The following is an 18,545-nucleotide window of genomic DNA, read 5'->3' as shown; positions in this document are numbered from 1 at the left end:
GCCCCAGGTCACAGCCCCAGGTCAGCTGGACTTGAACCCCCGCCAAGCCTCTGAACCCAGGCCTGGCACTCTCTATTTCCTCGGCTTCATAACTGCTCAAGTTGGGGAGGAAGAGCACAGAGGTCAGGGGCCCATGGACAGGACAGCAAGGCTTGCTGAGGGGAAGGTTCTGTGGGCTAACTGTTGTCTGGGAACTGGGGGCAGCAGCTTTGGGGGGACTCCCCAGGGCAGGGGGGGAGCGACTTTCACTTTGAGTACAGCACATTGGCAATGCTTGGTACAGCTGGAATCCACACGGCTGTCTCACCAGGAACTGGGTGACTTCATCTGGGGTTCTGTGACGTCACTACCCCCATCCCAGAGTCACCCCACCCACCCATCCACCCATGTCCGGCTGGGGCCTGTGCCACCTCCCAAAACACTGTGCTTCAGATTTGCTGCTTTTCCTCTGACGTACTCATCTTCCCCAGGAAGCTGACTCAAGCCTTTGGATGTGGGGAGGGAGTATAAATAATAAACACTGAGCATTTAAGAGTGGAGGAGTCTCCCAGCTTTGTGGGACGGCACTGGGAACCCCAGCTTCTGGATTTTCCCAGGTAGTCCAAGCCTCAGACAGACCTGGGTGCAGAGCCCTGCTCTGCAATTTTCCAGCTGTGTAACCTTGGAAGAGGTCCTGGGTTTCTCTGGGCCTCAGTTGCCTCATCTGGAAAACGGGGATAGTGCCCTCGCTTTGCCAGGGCTGTCATGACGACTGGAGGCCCATGTGGGAAGTGGTCACCGGTGAGCTCGGAAAGAGTGGGTCCCCTCTCTCTGGTCCCTGTTCCCCAGGCCTGGTCTCCCCTTAGGCTGTCACATTCCGGGTCGACTGATGGCAGAAGCCTAGGTGGGTGCCCTGCTGAGATCCTGGACACTGGGAGAGAAAGGACTTTCACCTTAGCCCTCCCGGGGCCCTTTCCCCTCCCCAGACTGCTCTCCCCCACAACTTCCTGACCTCTGTCCCACAACTGCCTCAAGAGACACAAATGAGCCTCAGGCGGTGATCCGTGACCCCTGGGGAAGGGGCCAGCCAGGGCTGTTGGGCAACGGACTGGAGGGATCCCTCAGACATGGGGATGTGGGGGTGAAGCCCAACTGTCTGGCCAGCAGCTCACGAGGGAACAGACAGGAGAGCACGGACCTGTGCAAACCAAGGACCAGGGGCGGGTAAGGACTGCAGGGAGCCAGGCAATTCCAGAGAATTCTAGGGATTGTCCATCCCATCTGCTTGTTTTACAGCTGGGGAAACCGAGGCTCAGGACAGAGGGGGCTTGGCCAAGTGCAAGGAGGTGGCAGGGCCAGGCTGACCTGGGCTCGGATGTAGTCCCAGTGTGCTCCTCCCACCTCAGCCCTCACTGATCTAAAAACATCTCTGGGCCCCGGGGAGGAACTAACGGGGAACTCAGGGCACCCTGAGAAGGGCAGGGAGCATTTGTGCCTGTGGTGCAAACCCATGGTGGGTGGGCAGGGGAAGGACCGAAGGGGCGCTCCACTGAGGACGGGGCCTCCCTGAGGTCCGGGGCCAGGGATGGCTCCCAGGAGAGTGGGGTTCACCAGGCAGCCGTGCACCCTCTCTGGGCCCCACTTCCCTCATGTGTAAGAAGAAGGAATGTGACACTTGATCTGTCAAGGCCCTGGCTGGGTGGCTGGAGGCAGGGGCCAGCCCGAGGGCCAGAGGGGGCTGCACACTGGGTGGGGGCTGGGTGCTGAGGGCACAGGGTCCCGGGTTTCTGTCCTGGTGCTGCTGCTCCCCTGCCTTCCCCTCTGGCCTCAGTCTCCCTCCTGGATGCCTGTGGGAGGCCCTCCTCAGTGGGTTCAGGCTGGGAGCTCAAGTCTCTGGGGACCTGGAGGCTGAGAGCCACCCGGGGCAGGGCAGCCTGGGGGGTGGCGGTTTGCCCCAGCTCTGCTACCTTCTAGCCGAGTGACCCCATGAGGCTCACTCACCCTCTGTCCCTGACTCTGTCACCCAGCAAATACCCACAGAGCATTGTGGGGCAGATACCGCTGCAGGTACTGGGAGACATCATAAAAAAAGGCAGGACCCCGACCCCTGCCCTCATGGAGCTTCCATCTCGTGTGTGTGGAGACCATAAAAGTACTAAATTGAGTTACAGTTTGTTAGAAGGCCACAGTGCTGAGGGTGTGTGTGGGGGGATTTGGGCAATGTGGAGTGGGGCTGGAGCAATAGGGTGGTGGGTGGTTCCTCACTGAGGTGGGACACTTGGCAAAGCATTGAGGAGAGAGAGGTAGTGGAGAGATGGGGGGCTGTGGTGGGGAGCATGCCCCAGGCCCAGGTGGGAGTGTGCAGGCCAGGTGAGGACAGAGAGGGGGTGGGGGAGTGGGGGTGCGGGGCAGGAGATGAGGGTGAGGGCCAAGGGGGCCATCAGAGGGGGCCCTGCAGGCTGCCGAAGACTTTGGGCTCTTCCTCTGGAAGATTCTGGGAGCGCGGGAAGGCTCTGGGGGGAGGGACTGATCCGAGGCAGGGTCCCCTTGCCGGGGAAGAAAGGAGAGCAGGGAAACTGCTGGAGGCTGCGGCCACCCAGGAGGCATGGGCTCACCTGTGAGGTGAAGAGGAAGGCACAGCAGGGCCTCCAACTACCCAGGGGCCGGGCCCTGTGGGCACAGAGCAGCGGGCGGCATTGCCTTACTTCTGACGCCACAGGCAAAGGGTGACGTGTACGTGGACATGGGTGTTGGAAGAGCTCAATTTTTAAATCCTTTCCCATTACTAAGGTTCTGGAAAGGCCTGAGGTTCTGACGTGTCCTTGGGTGGGTGACAGAGGGGTGAGTAATGGCTCATTCTGTCCTCTGGATCCCTCCTCTTCCTCCCAGGCGTGGCAGTGGGGCTGGGACGTGGAACAGGCATGTCGCGTGCACCCACCGAGTAAGAGAGGTGAGGCCTAGTAAGTAAGATGAGGGGTGGGAGCACCGGAGCGGGCCTGGGGAGAACTGCGGCCTGTAGACAGTTGCCGTTTCAGTGTTTAGGGTGCATATTCAATCTTCCAGTTCTTTGTTTACAAATTGGTAGGACAAAAATCTACACTTCGATATGCTGCCACTGAGACCTGCACCAGTCTTACCAGAGAAAAAGCATGATTTTCCTTCTCATCAAAACTGTAAATTTCACAGGACTGGGGGTGGGGAATGGGGAATTAATGTTTGGGGTGATGGAAAAGTTTTGCTAAAGGATGGTAGTGATGGTAGCACAACACTGTGAATGGATCAACATCAATGAATTATACATCTGAATATTGTTAAAAGGGGTAATTTTAGATTGTATGTATGTTACTAGAATAAAAATTAATAAAAAAAGAAAGAAATGAGCTAAAAGGTATAAAAAGAAATGGAGGAACCTTAAATGCATATTGCTAAACAAAAGGTCAGTCTGAAAAAGCTACATACCATATGATTTCAAGTGCATGCTTCTAAGGCAAAACTATATAGAGATGGAAAAAGTGGTCGCCAGAGGCACAGGGAAGAGAGTAAGGGTTGACTGGGCAGAGGACGTGGAATATTTAGGGCAGTGAAATTATTCCATTTAATCATGGATACATGACATTCTGCATTTGTCAGAACTCAAAAAACTATGGACTTCAGTTAATATGTGTCAATACTAGTTCATCACTTAGCACCACACTAATATTAGATGTTTGTAACAGGAGGAATTATGGGGGTGGGAAGGGAGACAGGTTTGTGGGAATTCCCCGTATTTTTTGCACAATTCTCCTGTAAACCTAAAACTGCTCTGAAAATGAAGTGCATTAAAAAAAAAAAAAAAGTCCTATGCTTGGGAGTGGTTGAGATGGGAAAGTTTATGTTGTGTATATATTTCCACAATTGAAAAAAGAAAGACTAAAGAGACAGTAAGAAATGCAATACATGATCCTGGACTGGATCTAAAATTGGAAGTGAAAAGGCTCTAAAGGATATTATTGGGACATATGAGAAAAACTGTGATACAGACTTAAGTTTTATGCCAACATTAAAGTTCTTGAACTTGATAACTGTATATAAGGTGGTTACACTAATTAATGTCCTTTTTCTTTTTAGGAAATCTACAAGAAAGTATTAAGTGTTCAAGGAGCAGGATGTATACAACCTAGTCTCAAATGTTTAGAAAACAGACAACGGAGAGATGGATGGATGGACGGATGGATAGAATGATATGGAAAATACAGCAAAATGTGGATCTGGATATCTGGATGGGGATATGTTGGAGTTCTCTGTACAGATTTTGCATTACTTTTACAACTGTCCTGTAAGTTTGAAATTATTTCAAAATAAAAAGTTTAAAAAATGGGAAATGTTATGTTGTATATGTTACCCTATAAAAATTTAATAAAGACTAACTTTATTTTAAACAACCTAATATGATCGTTACAGTTTAAAAGACTCAAATAGAAAATTCCTCTAGAGCAAGCTTAAAAATAAATACTTAGGTATATACTCCTTGCTAATGCTTAATAATCAGCAATTATATTTAACCAGGGTCTTCTCCTTGGCTTTTGTTTTTTTACCAGGACAAAAAGACTTTTGCTATTTTTCCTTTCTGACTATAAAGATGATACATGAAGTGGACTGGCTGGATCAAAAAGGCTATAACTTTTAAAATAAAAACTATAATGCCAAATTGTTCTCCCCAGACACTGGCTAAAACATGCCTTTTTAAAAGGCATGTAGAACTCTACTGTCAAGTTACAGGCCACGTAGCCTCCAGAAGTTCCTCCTTCAAAGCAGGTTTCACAGCTATCAGGATTTGGCTATTTTAATTTCAAGATTCTTTCCTGTGGGAGAAAAAAATATATATGTGTGTATATGTATAATATACATATACACACACACAGTGATATATTACTATAATTACAGCTCTATAGATCTTCTCTCCCACTTTTTCTCCAAAGATATTCCCCAAAGATTTTATTTCCTTGAATTCTTTTCTTCTTCCCAAGAGGAGAAGGAAAACACTGCCTGTGACAGGAATTCTACCCTTGTCCTTAAAAGCCCCTGAACCACACACCCCCCCAACGTTAAATATCAAGCTACAGGCAATTAGTAATCAAGAGTTAGAGCAGAGACCTGCTGGTTTCCCAGAGCTTGGAGAGGGCTTTTCCCATTGATGTTCACTAAATCCTACTGTGGCCCCTGGAGGCAGCTACACCTGCTTGTTGGAGGGCAGGACTTTAGACCTGACATTTAAACAAGGATTTCAGTGCCAATGGTAGTAAAGAAAAGCAATCCGGAAGCGATTAAGGTAATAATTTTACCTTCTCCTCAACCCTACCCCCCAGGTTAAACTGTTGGACTGCAGCGATTTTCAGACTTTGAGACTGATCCGCAGCATGAAGTCTGCTCAGCCGTGTAAATATCTGAAACCAACCTTTTACCAAACACTGCCTGGAAAAGGCGGCCATGTTTTCTCTTCTGTTCATTCTACTCAATGTTTGTTGAAGTTGACATCGTTGTAGTCAAAATGGTCAAATACGGGCAATTTCATGTTTCAACCTACTTGTGACTATCAAGACTGCTGGGTGCAATCACCAGCCACGATGCAATTCAGTCCTGACTTCCTGGGGTTGGGCTGGACGCTACAGGCCAACGGCCACTCTCCGCAGGCTTGTCCTGCAGGCACCAGGGGCAAGCTCGAGGGCCTGGGCCCCCCGGCACTTCTGACCAACTGGCTACAAACTCGGGGGTCCCCACCATGCCCTCGGGATCAATAATTTGCTAGAATGATCCACAGAGCTCACCGAAAATGCCCTACTCATAATTATACTATTATTGAAGTAAAAAGATACAAATAAGAAGCCAAAAGAAGAGACGCCTGGGAGGGTCTCAAGGCAAGCGGCCGAGTCCTCTCCACGTGGAGCAAGGATGTATCTCACCGGTCGTGGAAGCCCACCTGAGCTGAGTATCCTGAACTTACCTGTGGGGTCATTACACAGGCTGGAATGGTGGAATCATGGCCTGTGTGGCTGACTCAATCTTGAGGCCCTTCCTCTCCCAGAGGTCAGAACCCCAACCCCCAACACAGGGTTGGTCTTTTGGGGGCCCCCACCCTGTCATCTCGTTAGCATATGTACCATCAGGTGTGGTCCTGTGCCCACCAGGGTAACAAAATCCTAAAGATCTAGAGGTTGCTCCCAAAGGCCAGAACCTCTTTTTGCAGGTCAAATTCATCACCATACAGCGACCCACTGAGGTAATTTCACAATCCACTTAATGGGTTGTATCCACACTTAGAAAAATGTTGTTTCGTGGGTATATGTGCTGGTTTGAATCTGTTAGGTACCCTCTAAAAGACTACATAAAAGAACATAGTCTAATTCACTCTTGTGGGTGCAGAGTTATTGTGGGTGGATCTTTTTTGATTAGGTTGTTTCCATTGATGTGACCCCACCCATTCAAGATGGGTCTTAATTATCTTTACTGGCATTGTCTATAAGAGGATAAAAAGCAGAGACATTTTGAAGAAAGTTCAGAGACAGCTGTTAAAACCAGAACCAGGAGAGATGCTAATCGATGAAATCCAGAGTTTGCCCCGGAGAAGCTAAAAGAGAACCCACAGATGCTTAGACAGAAATAACCCAAAAGAAACAAGCAAGGACACACAGGAGCTGAGAGAAGCTAAGACAGAAGCCAAGACAGAAGCCCAGAGACATTTTGGAGAACGCAACGGAAATCAAAAGCTACCTCAGGAGAGGTCCAGCAGACTTGGCCATGTGCCTTCCCATGTGACAGAGGAACCCCAGATGCCATCAGCCTTTTTTCAGAGAAGGTATCTTCCTGTTGATGCCTTAACTGGGACATTTTCATGGCCTTAAAACTGTAAATTTGTAAACTAATAAACCCCCATTGTAAAAGCCAGTTCATTTCTGGTATTTTGCATTTTGGCACCTTTAGCAAACCGAAACAGTGTATTTTCAGATTTTTTTTTTTATTCAAGTGGGATTGAACTTTGCTTTTATAACTTAATGTGACATCTTAATATGGACATCTTTCCTCACTGGTACTGACTCACCCTTCTTAAGGGCTTCATGGAACCCACCACACTTCCATACCGACCTTAGGTAACTAGTTGCCACCGAAGACACTTACAAGACTCCAATTTCTCATTGATACAGACCAAGCCACAGAGAACTTCCTTGTCATAAATGACCATCCATTGATGCTCGATTTCTGAGGTGCCAACTCCTGGGGGCAGGATGGCAGGTTCCTATGGTCTGGGAGCTTCCACTTTGATCTCAGCCCTTTCTCAAAGGCCTTGTGCAGGAGTTATGCTTGCTGTCTTCCCTGTGCGTGCTTGACAGGAGGCAAAGTGGTGGGAGCAAGGGGGCCCAGCCAGACCCCTAGTTCTGTCCATATCTTCCTTCTCTAGGATGGGGATGTTTGAGCTGGCCCCAGACTTCTCCCTCTCTAGACAAACTCTAGGGAGGAAACTGGAAAGACCGTATTCTTTACTGTCGGCCAGACCCGAGTTTGAACTGCTGTCTGACAAAGACTCTTCCTTGACTAAGTTGCCTGCCTTACATTTTGGGGGCATACCCCTGCCCACTCCCTCCCGTCCTGACTACTTTAAAACCACTCTTGAAGTTGCCAGACTACAGAGAAAAACAACTCAAACTGCAGGGAAAAAAAAGGAAAAAAGCTCACTTCAAACCTCCCTGATCTCCCCTTCCCTCCCTCTCCCCCACCCCAGCAACCCAGGCACCTGAGAGGCCCTCCCTCCTCACTCCTGGCCCTTACAGACTCCTGGTGGCCTTAGTACAGCAAGGGAAGACAACCTCAGTAAATCCCTCACCCACCCCAGTGATCAACACCCCCACCCCAATATTATCTTTCAGGGCTTTTCCTCAAACCCACTCTCAGCCCCTAAAAAGCTAGCTCTCCTTGTCTGCAGAATTGAGTCCCACTCTCTCCCCCCTGCTATAGCCACCCCTTGAGTAAAGTCACCCTTGCCTTTTTAACATTGTCCAGGGTAGTTTTTCTTTGACATGTTCAGGCTCTCTCAACTCTTTGGACTCCATTATCACATCTACAAAAGGGGAACAGACCTCTCAGGAAGAGGAAAAGCTTTGCAAATGGCTCCCCAGGAATTAGCTGTTACCTTCAGCTGGGGCCTGAAGATTTCTTCCCAAGCATTACACTGGGCTGTGTTGCCTGCTCACATTTACCCTGCAGTGGGCTGGGGTGAAAGGATCAAAATAAGACCACAAGGCTCACCCTTCCGAGTTTACAATCTGCTTGGTCCCTGCCCTCAGTGTCCTCACTTTTTCTGGACCTCCTGAGTGCTATGGCAAAGTCACTCATTCAGCCACAAATATTTATTGAGAGCCCACTATCTGCCAGTCACTGCGCTAAGCACCATTTAGGCCTCAACTTTCTCATCTGAAAAGGAGGGGATGCGTTTCTCGACAGCAAAATCACCGGCATTTCAGACGAAACAATTCTGTCTGTCCCGGGCACTGCAGGACGTTGGGACAACCCAAAGACGCCCCCTGAACATTTCGGAACAGCCCTTAGGGGGCAATATCGGCCCCCGATTGAGACCCAAGGGTCCACCCCGTAGGATTCCAAGACCCTAGGAGTAAGGGAGGCCCAATTCTCTGCTCTGTCACTGGCAGATTTAGAATGATGCCAGCACACACGAAGCGCAGCATCCGGACCAGGTACCCGGGGAACAGGGCCTTACAGTGGCCTCAGGATGAGCGGGTCAACACCCTTGGGGCTCTCGATTCCGACTTCTGGATGCCCAGCTGGCCGCAGCCCTTTGCAGTTACTCCCCACCCACCCAAGATCCAACCCGGGTTTCCGTTCCAGGCCGAGTTCCCGGGCCCAAAGGAGAAAGAAATGACACATGAAGGGTTAAAGCAGGTAGCCGCTCAGACGCCCCCGGCATCTCTTCGAGGTCACGTGAGAGCGAGGGCGGGACCACGCGAGGGCTGACCAATCGGCTGGGCCGTCGGTGGGCGTGCTAGCCAATAGGAGCAGGATGCGGGGGTCCGGGGACTAGGAAGAAACGGCGGCCGGGAGGGGGCTCCGAGGACCATGGGCCTTCTGACCATTCTGAAGAAGATGAAGCAGAAAGAGCGGGAGCTGCGACTGCTCATGCTGTATCCTCCCGGACGCTGGCGCCGCGAGGGTAGCGGGGGACCCCGCCGGGCGGGCGCCCCCTGTCGGGCGCGGGGTGTGCGGCGGGCCGGCCCGTGCCAGCTGCCCAGTGTGCGTTACGCACGTGGGCCCTACCAATCGCTTCCAGCAGGGGCCGGGGAGGCCGTACCACCGGCCGGGGCGGGGGTGCGCCACTCCGCCGGTCAGAGCTGTGGGCCTAAAAGCGCAGCGACAGGACGCGGGGTCCCAAAGGCAGGGGGAGGTGGGGCCTGGCGGGGCCTCGGACGCCGCCGTCTGGCGGTCTGGCCCGAGCTGGGGGCCTCTGTCCTCCCCGGCTCCTACCTCTTCCCCCCCGTCCGAGGTTGCCAGGCCCCGGCCCTGCCCTCAAGTTCGGAATGCCGGGGGCGCGGATCCCGCCTTCAGTTCCCCCGGGAGGCGCGCGCGGGCTCTGCGGGTCGTTTCGCCCGCGGGCCCAACTGCCAGTCCCTTCGGTGTCCCGGCGGCCGCGGGCATGCAGGCCGTAGGGCCCCGCCGACCTGTCGGGAGCCGTTAGCAGGCGCCGGCGTTCGTTCGCCCTCCTCGGTGTCAGGCCCCGTTTCTGGCCTGGGGACCCTGAGATCCACGAGCTGGTCTGGCCCCACCCGGAGCTCCCCGAGCAGGCGAGAGCAGATGCTTATGTGCGCAAATAACTTAAAAAGAAAAAAAAAAAAAATGCCCACGCCAGGTCTTTTTTTAAAAAAAAAAAAAGCCCTGAGGAGGTCACGGGGAATTCACTCGAATATGGATTGAGCACTTAGTATGTGCTAGGCGCTGTCCTAGGTGCTGGGGTAAAACAGCCCTGCAAAGATTTCTGCTTTCTCGGGGATATATCATTCAGGGGTGGGGGTAGGGGGCGAAAGATGATAAAGAATAGGTATGGAGGAGAGAGCAGTTTAAAACTGGGTGGTCAAGGAAGGCTACATGGAGAAAGTGGCGATGGAGTGAAGAAAGACCCGAGGGGGCGCAGGGGTGAACCCCGTGGGTATCTGGGGGAGACTGCAAAGGCCTGGAAGTGGAGTTCAGCTGGTCTATTCCAGGGGATGTCAGGGAGGGCAGTGTGGCTGAAGAGTGAGCAAGGAGGAGGGTTCTAGAAAATTAGGTTAAAGAGATGAGGGGGTGGTCTGGGGGAACCAGCCCATGGAGGACCTCTGAGTTCTTGGCTTCTCCTTTAAGTGTTGAAGAGAGCCATGGCAGGGTTTTGTGCAGAGAGCAATGATGTGACTCCAGTCTTGAACAGATCGTTCTAGCTTCCACGTTGAGAATAAGGGGTGCAAGGGCAGAAGCAGGGAGACCAGTTAGGGGGCACGTGCAATAATGCAGGGCAGATGTGATGGTGGCTGGGATCAGGATGGAAGCAGAGAGGTGAGGGAAGTGAGGAGGTTTTTTGACAGTAGGGCCAGCAGGAATTGCTGCTGGGTTGGATGTGGAAGTGAGAGAGAGAACAAAGTCAAGCCTGCCTCACAGTTTCTGGCCTGAGCAATTAGAAGAATGAGGAGCCACTTGCTGAGATGCAGAAATCCTGGGGAGGAGTGAGGGAGAGGGGGTTGGGAATGAAAGCTCAGCTTTGGCCCTGTGAGTGCATTGGAGCCATCCTAGCAACGTCAGGAGGCAGCGGGTATATGGACTGATGTCCAGCAGAGTGCTTGGACCTAATGTATAAATTTGGGGGTCATCAGCATAAAGATGGTATTTGAAGTCATGATCCTGGGTGCGCTGTCCCAGGGAGTGAGTGTGGACTGAGAAGAGGGCTGAAGTGCACTTCCATCAGATGCCAGGGAGTTGAGCTGGAGAACCAGGTGAGAGCAAGCCCTGGAGAAAGGGCAGGACAGGACAGAGTTGGGAAGAGGGAGGGGGTCACTTCACCAGGTGACCAGCCATTGGAAAGCAGCATGGAGGTCACTGGGACTGGCCATGGCAGGAGCAGTCTGGGGAAGTGGTGGGAACAAAAGCTCAATGGGAGTGGGTTCAAGAAAGAGCAGGAGGACAGAAGTTGGGGAGGTCGAGCATTGACTCCTAGTTTTTTCAGGACATCCACTGGAAAGGGAAGGAAAGACTAGCTAGAGGGAAAGAGGATTTTGTTTGCTTTTTCTGTGTTGGGAGAAACAGCCAGGGGAGAAGTGAGCATGGACATTGGGGGGAAGGATAGATAATCAGGGGCTAAGGTTGGGGTCCAGGAGAGGTCCTCTTATTACCCCCATTTCTCAGGCTGGAGTCACTTGCCCCAGGGAGCTAAGCCCCCCACCCCTCCCTGCAAGTCTCCTTCATGTTGGAAGGAAAGAGCAGGATGCTTCTCCTACTGGCAAGCTCACCCATTCATTTGCACCCACTCAGCAGCAAAAGGTTTGGCAAATTTCAGAAACAGAGGCAAAGGGGGCTGCCCCCAGGCGTTTGCTCATTTGCTCTTGCGGGGGCTCCTTGTAGGCCGGGCCTCTGTGCAAGCGACTTTCTCAGGATAGGTTCCCTGGCACCTGAGCTAAAGGAACTTCCTGCAGTGACCCCCTCAGGAATCCCCTTCATTGTGTTTATAACACTCAAGGGGTCTGACAGTGCCTTATATTCGCATTTGTTTGCACTTTTTTGAGCAGTCTCCCCACTAGAGTATAAGCTGCTGAAGGGCAGGGATTTTGCCCTGTTCTCTGGGCTACCCCCAGCACCCAGGAGAGGGCCTAGCAATTAGTAGGTCCTCAGTAACTACTTATGGAATGAATGAAGGCGCTTTGGGTCAGGCAGAGATGATACAATATGTGTTTCTTGATCCTTCTGCATTTTTCTTGGGCCTGCATTTTTCCTGTGGGCCAGGTGGGTGCTCAAGTACTTTTGACACGTGGTGGGAAAGGTTTGGTCCCCTGCGAGGGACACCTGAGAGGATGCCACCAGCCTGTAGAGCGCGGGCACACTTTCTTAACCCGATGCGGCCCAGCGGCCTGGACAATGCCGGCAAAACAACCATCCTCAAGAAGTTCAATGGGGAAGACATCGACACCATCTCCCCGACGCTGGGCTTCAACATCAAGACCCTGGAGCACCGAGGGTGAGCAGGGTCCTGGCGGGTGGGTGGCCCCGAGCCGGGCAGGGAGGGCGGGAGGGGGCCGGGCTGACCCTGCAGCTCCCATCCCCTGTGCCCAGATTCAAGCTGAACATCTGGGACGTGGGTGGCCAGAAGTCCTTGCGGTCGTACTGGAGGAACTACTTCGAGAGCACTGATGGCCTCATCTGGGTGGTGGACAGTGCCGACCGGCAGCGCATGCAGGACTGCCAGCGCGAGCTCCAGAGCCTGCTGGTGGAGGAGGTGGGCTTCCCCTGGCACCCAGGCTCCGACACTGTGCACCTTTGGATTCCTGGAGGGACACTTAGGGGCGAGGTCCATCCCTTCTCTGATCCCCTGTCGTGTGCCCAGCTCCTCGGAGGGTGTGGCACATGCCGTGGCCCGAGACCTGGGTTCCCAGCCCTGAGTTGTGTGGCCTCGGGCAGGACACTTGACCTCTCCAAGCCTCTACTTTTTCATCTCTAAAATGGGATTGAAATTGAGGTGATTTTATAATTTATCATCCAGACTGGAACCCTTTAAAAAAAAATTAAACTCTTAGGTTTACAGAAAAGTTGCAGAGATAGTGCAGGGAGTTCCCAGGTATCCTTCACCCAGCTTCCCCCAAAGTTAGCCTCTTATAACCACAGTGTAGTGGTCAAAACTGAGAAATTAGCATCAGTGAGTTACTACTAGCTAAATGCAGACTTTATCAGTTTTTCCACTCATGTCCTCTTTTTGCTCCAGGAGTCATTACATTTAGTTGTGAACCAGGAAGGACCCTTTGGAGAGTGAGAGAGGGAGTTGTTAATTATGCAGTAGTGGGTCAGGCCACACGAGGGCTGTGGCGTGCCCGGCCCAGGCCTGGCACATGGAGGCCCTTGGGAAGGGTTAGGTCCACCCACACACAGCAAGGGGGCCCCTGTCGCAAACACACTTGGAAATGATAGACTTAGGCAGAGAGTGACGCCCATCAGGGGAGTGGATCCAGGTGGAGGGCTGCAGGAACTCAGGAGAGGGAAGGGTCACGTCCAGCAGGCTCCCCTGGGCCCGTCACATTCTCTGTGCACATCAGCTCACTGGGTCTGAGCAGCACAGAGCCACCAAGGGCCTGGGGTCATCTTGTCCAACAGCCCTTCCCCGTTTATGGAAGAGGAAACTGAGGCATGGAAGAGTGAGGCGCCCACTGGGTGGGCTGGAACCAGGCTCAATGGAGTGTCCACACGGGCCCCTTACCCTGGGCCCCTCCCACACCACGGCGAGCTCTTCCTGATCTTCCAGGTTGATCTCTGACCCCAGGGGCTCAGGGTTACTAGAGGAGCAGCCAGACTGCCTGGGGCAGGCCTAGGATACCCTCTGAACCCCCCCCCCCCCACATACACCCCTCTCTCTCTTCTCGCCCCCAGCGCCTGGCTGGAGCAACCCTCCTCATCTTTGCGAACAAGCAGGACCTGCCCGGAGCGCTGTCCTCCAACGCCATTCGTGAGGTAAGTCCTGGCCGAGGGACAAGCCCTTGGAGGAAAAGGAGTACATGTTATCTCTATTTATTTAAAAAGCATCTAGTAGCCCCTGCTGTGTGGCAGGACCTGTGCGAGGCACTGGAGATTCAGGGATCGATGAGGTGTAGTGGTGGAACCCAGCCTGGGGGAAGGCAGACCTGCAAATGGATTATTTCGCAGGATAACACTTGCCAGCATGTACTGAGGGTTTTCTAGGTGCTAGGCTCTTGGCATGTATTAACTTGTTTGATTCTCAAAACAATTTCACAAGGTGGAAACCATTTGTATCATTGTTTTATAGCTAGGGAAGCAGGTTCAGAGAGGTTAGGTAACTCAGCCAAGGTCACACAGCTAGTAGGTAGACAAGCCAGGATTTCAGCCCAGGCCTGTCTGACCTCAGAGCCTGCATCTTAACTGTTACTCTAGAGCTCAAGCTCCAGAATAGGAAAGAGCAGGGTTAGAGTATTGCTTCTGCTTCTTACTAGTTGTATGACCTTAGGCGATTGCTTAACCTCTCTGAGCCTTGGTTTCCTGCTCTGTAAAATGGCCAGTGCAATCCCTGTCTCCTGGGGCCTTGTGATGAATGAGTGGGGGGCATTTGTAGGGGATCCTCATAGAAGCTGGGGAGCCTGCAGTCCTGTTCTGCTCCTAAGGGGCAGTGTTGGCCTGGTGGTCTGCAGCAAGCCCAGGTGCTGCATGGCAGCTGATAAACCCTTGCCAGGGGCCAGGGGAGGCTTCCCAGACCAGGGGTCCTGTGGTCACTGGGCCCCTCCCCGCTGTCCACCCTCCCAGGCCCTGGAGCTGGACTCCATCCGCAGCCACCACTGGTGCATCCAGGGCTGCAGTGCCTTCACTGGGGAGAACCTGCTGCCTGGCATCGACTGGCTCCTGGACGACATCTCCAGCCGCATCTTCACGGCCGACTGAGCAGTGCGGATGCCCCCTCCTCGCCGTTCAGGCCCCTGGCCCTCGCGAAGCCCCAGCCATGAGGGGAATGGAAGTCAGTCTGCCAACTAACACCCCTAACCCCTCTCTGTAACCTGCTGCTGCTCCTGCTGCCCGCTGCTGCTCCTTGGGGCTGGCCGGCTCCCATGGTGAGGGCTGCCGCCGTGCTCCCTGCCTGGCCTGCCTGCAGCTGCCTTGCTGGGGAGCGAAGGCTGGGGCCGGGAGGGGGCTGCCTCTGCTGCTCCGAGGCCCGTGCTGGGGGCCTTGTCCTTTGCTCAGCTGTGTGAATAAACCGCTCCTAGCACCCGGCTCCTGGCTGACTCATCTGTGGATTCAACAGCTTCTTAGAGACCACCTGGGAACCCACTCTCCAGCTAGTGGGGGACAAAAGGGAACAGATAATTGCAGAGGCTTCACTGCTGTGTCAAAGGGATGGGCAGAGAGTTAGAGAAGCACAGGATAGGGCTGCAGCGAGTTCCATTTGGAGAAGTCCAGGCAAGCTTCCCGAGGAGGTGACTTTAAAGCTGGAAGTGAGAGATGAATAGAAGTTTTCTGGGTAGAGGAAGAGGAGGACAGTCCATCAGGGCGACTGCTTCTCTCATAAGGTGTGAATTAGAACAAAGGACACGGCTCCCTGCTGGGATTCACAGCCTTTTGAAAGGAACACGGGCTGAATTTCAGCTCCCAAGTTGCCGCCACAGCCAGGAAGCCACCTGCAGTGAACAACCTGCACAGCTGTACAGGGCAGCACCGGTTCAGGTAGAGGGAAATCACACCACAGAGGAATGAAGAACAAGGTCCCTTGGGAAACGGAGCGGTGTGGCCAAGGAGAGGGAGGGATGGCAGAGGAGTCAGGACTAGCAAAGCAGGGGAAGGGGCCTTCTGTGGAGGCTACAGGGCACCCTGTGAAGCAGGGGTCAGGCTGGGGAAGGATGGGGACCAGGTCCCCTGTCTGGGTGGCAGGACTGATGGATGCTTTCACCCAGCACCGCTGCTGTGGTCCATACAGCAGCTGCTTGCTCTGGAGGGCTCGGTCCCAAGCACTCTCCACTTACAACATGTTAGGAACAGCCCTGAGCAGTACAGACTGTGATCTCCATTTATATCTGGGAAGCTGAGTCTCCAGGAGGTTAAATGACTAGTTCAAAGCCACCTAGCTAGGAAGTGGGAGAGCTGGCATTTGAACCCAGCACACTTAGCCACTTTGCCCTGCTCCCATGACAGCTCAGGCCTAACCTTTTCCGGTTTTTGTCTCTGGAAATTCAAATGTCTGGGAGAAGGGGCCTGCCCAGCCCATCTCGAGGCCCCCACCCACCTCTTGGTGAGGACCTGCTGACCAGTAATCCCAGGCTGTATCCAATGGGGAAAGGGTGGTTTTCCCAAAGGAAAGTTGGGTGCTGTCACACAAGGACGGGAAGAGGTGCTGGGTGGCAGAGCTATAAACATCGGCTTTCAGGCGGTGGAAGCAGTGGAGGCTGGAAGGGGACTCCAGGAAGGGCTGCCTCTCCCTGGGACCCACAAATACATCAGGCTGGGAGCCACTGGAAATTTTGGAGCAGAAACTTCAACCCCTGTCCATTTCCCTTCCTCAGTTGGGCTGCCTTGAAAAGCAAATGACTGTGTGAGGGGCTTTAGAAGGAAACCCCTCCACCTGGGTGAGAATGTAGAATATGTTGACAACAAAGCAATATCTTCAAAAGTTGCTCCACGAGAACCATGGGAAAACCGACCCTGGGACCATGGCTTGTGCCCCTTCCTGTGTTAGTCACACAAGCCCAGCTTGCAGAAAATCTACATTGCACATAAGCAGCTACACACTGTTGGATCACATTTAGTCACATTCACCTTCAGGTGGGATGCGTTCAGCTGCAAGTGACAACACTAAATGCAATGGTTCAACAGAAGGGAAATGTATTATCTCATGGAAGGAGATGTCCTGAGACAAAGCAGCTCCAGGGTTGGTTAAGTCAGCGGCTCAGTGACAGCCTCAAGGGCCCAGGTTCTTTCCATCTTTCTGCCCATCCCCCGCCTTGCTGGTTTGTCCTCAGGGACCTCTCCCCTCCTCCTGAGTCAGGGTGGTCACATCGGCCCCCAGCTCCAGGTCCTCACCTGGCAAGGGCTGATGATGGCGGTGATGGCAGTGAGTACTTTCTGCGTCTCAACTCACCTCCATGCCTCCTTGGCCAGAAAGTGCATCAAGGCCACTGGGAGCCAATTGCTGGCAAAAGGAACCCCAGGACCAGGACGGGTTTATTTTATTTTATTTTTTTATTATTTTTTTTTTGTGTGTGGTTGCTTGCTGTCTTTATTTATTTATTTTTTTAATCATCATTTTATTGAGATATATTCACATATCACGCAGTCATACAAAACAAATCGTACTTTCGATTGTTTACAGTACCATTACATAGTTGTACATTCATCACCTAAATCAATCCCTGACACCTTCATTAGCACACACACAAAAATAACAAGAATAATAATTAGAGTGAAAAAGAGCAATTGAAGTAAAAAAGAACACTGGGTACCTTTGTCTGTTTGTTTTCTTCCCCTATTTTTCTACTCATCCATCCATAAACTAGACAAAGTGGAGTGTGGTCCTTATGGCTTTCCCAATCCCATTGTCACCCCTCATAAGCTACATTTTTATACAACTGTCTTCGAGATTCATGGGTTCTGGGTTGTAGTTTGATAGTTTCAGGTATCCACCACCAGCTACCCCAATTCTTTAGAACCTAAAAAGGGTTGTCTAAAGTGTGCGTAAGAGTGCCCACCAGAGTGACCTCTCGGCTCCTTTTGGAATCTCTCTGCCACTGAAGCTTATTTCATTTCCTTTCACATCCCCCTTTTGGTCAAGAAGATGTTCTCCGTCCCAGGATGCCGGGTCTACATTCCTCCCCGGGAGTCATATTCTACGTTGCCAGGGAGATTCACTCTCCTGGGTGTCTGATCCCACGTAGGGGGGAGGGCAGTGATTTCACCTTTCAAGTTGGCTTAGCCAGAGAGAGAGGGCCACATCTGAGCAACAAAGAGGCATTCGGGAGGAGGCTCTTAGGCTCAACCATAGGGAGGCCTAGCCTCTCCTTTGCAGCAACCGTCTTCCCAAGGGTAAAACCTGTGGTAGAGGGCTCAACCCATCAAACCACCAGTCCCCTATGCAGGACGGGTTTAGATCCTCCAGGAAAGGTGGGGACCTGTGCAAAATCCAGGTGCTGTTAGGGTGGACAACCAAGAGTGATGTTACCTCGGAACACGGAGAAGCTGTCCTTCAGTGCATAAAATTAGAGACCCCTGCCCTGTGTCCTCTGTGCCAGCTGCCCTGGGGTGAGTGAGCCCACCCAGGCTCTGGAACCAAACCCCGGATCTGCCACTCACTGGTTGATGCTGAGCAAGTTACCTCACCGGCCTGTGCCTCAGTTTCCCCATCTGGAGAAAGACAACGGCACCTACTGCCCAGGGATGGCACAGGGACCAAGAGGGTTGGTGTCTGGTGCATCGTAAGTGCTGTGCGAGCGTCAGCTGTGATTATGGTTCTATGAACCAGCAGGAGCACAAGCACGTTTCAGCAGTGTGGACTCAGTCATCCACGATGTTGTGAGGCACCCAGCGTTCAGGCCTCCCTGGGGGCTCTTAGGAAGCAACACCTTTGATTTTGAAAGTGCATTATGCATGGATAGAGACTGGTAGGGGGCAGGCCTCACACTGCCTCTCCCTGGGACCCACAAATACATCCTGTGTCCAGGACCAGGTGTGGCCTGGCGGGATAAAACCCAATCCCCCGGTGGACAAGGGAACTGCTGGGACGTTCCTTCCCCCACTGTCCCGAGCATATGGGCACATTCACTGGAGACTCTGAGACTCTGGTGGGCGTGCTCAGGGCATCCGCTCACAGC

At 52.6% G+C, this 18,545-nt stretch overlaps 1 protein-coding gene across 2 annotated transcripts; it reads left to right on the top strand.

Moving 5' to 3' along the window:
• Positions 1–8,991: 8,991 nt before the first annotated feature.
• On the top strand, positions 8,992–14,961 carry ARL2 (ADP ribosylation factor like GTPase 2). 2 transcript variants are annotated; one of them, XM_037838472.1, is made up of 5 exons: positions 8,992–9,146; positions 12,104–12,214; positions 12,310–12,472; positions 13,615–13,695; positions 14,500–14,961. In XM_037838472.1, the coding sequence occupies exons 1-5, from the start codon at positions 9,082–9,084 to the stop codon at positions 14,632–14,634; spliced, it is 555 nt and encodes a 184-aa protein (XP_037694400.1). In that variant the 5' UTR covers positions 8,992–9,081; the 3' UTR covers positions 14,635–14,961. The 2 variants fall into 2 exon arrangements, with proteins under 2 accessions (XP_037694400.1, XP_037694401.1); XM_037838473.1 differs by lacking the exon at positions 8,992–9,146 and adding an exon at positions 9,593–9,821 and having other exon boundaries at positions 11,983–12,214.
• The last annotated feature ends 3,584 nt before the right edge of the window (positions 14,962–18,545 follow it).

The sequence above is a fragment of the Choloepus didactylus genome, chromosome 6, assembly GCF_015220235.1.
Source record: "Choloepus didactylus isolate mChoDid1 chromosome 6, mChoDid1.pri, whole genome shotgun sequence".
Lineage (NCBI taxonomy): Eukaryota > Metazoa > Chordata > Mammalia > Pilosa > Megalonychidae > Choloepus > Choloepus didactylus.
Note: the sequence above shows the minus strand (reverse complement) of the source record. Positions and strands in the feature narration are given on the sequence as shown.

What these genes read in the sequence shown, in the direction of transcription:
- ARL2 (XM_037838472.1), top strand. Translation starts at nt 9,082, where the DNA reads ATGGGCCTTCTGACCATTCTGAAGAAGATGAAGCAGAAAGAGCGGGAG. An exon ending in GAGCTGCGACTGCTCATGCT is followed by an intron (nt 9,147 to 12,103) that starts GTATCCTCCCGG and finishes GATGCGGCCCAG; the next exon opens with CGGCCTGGACAATGCCGGCA. An exon ending in AGAGCCTGCTGGTGGAGGAG is followed by an intron (nt 12,473 to 13,614) that starts GTGGGCTTCCCC and finishes TCTCGCCCCCAG; the next exon opens with CGCCTGGCTGGAGCAACCCT.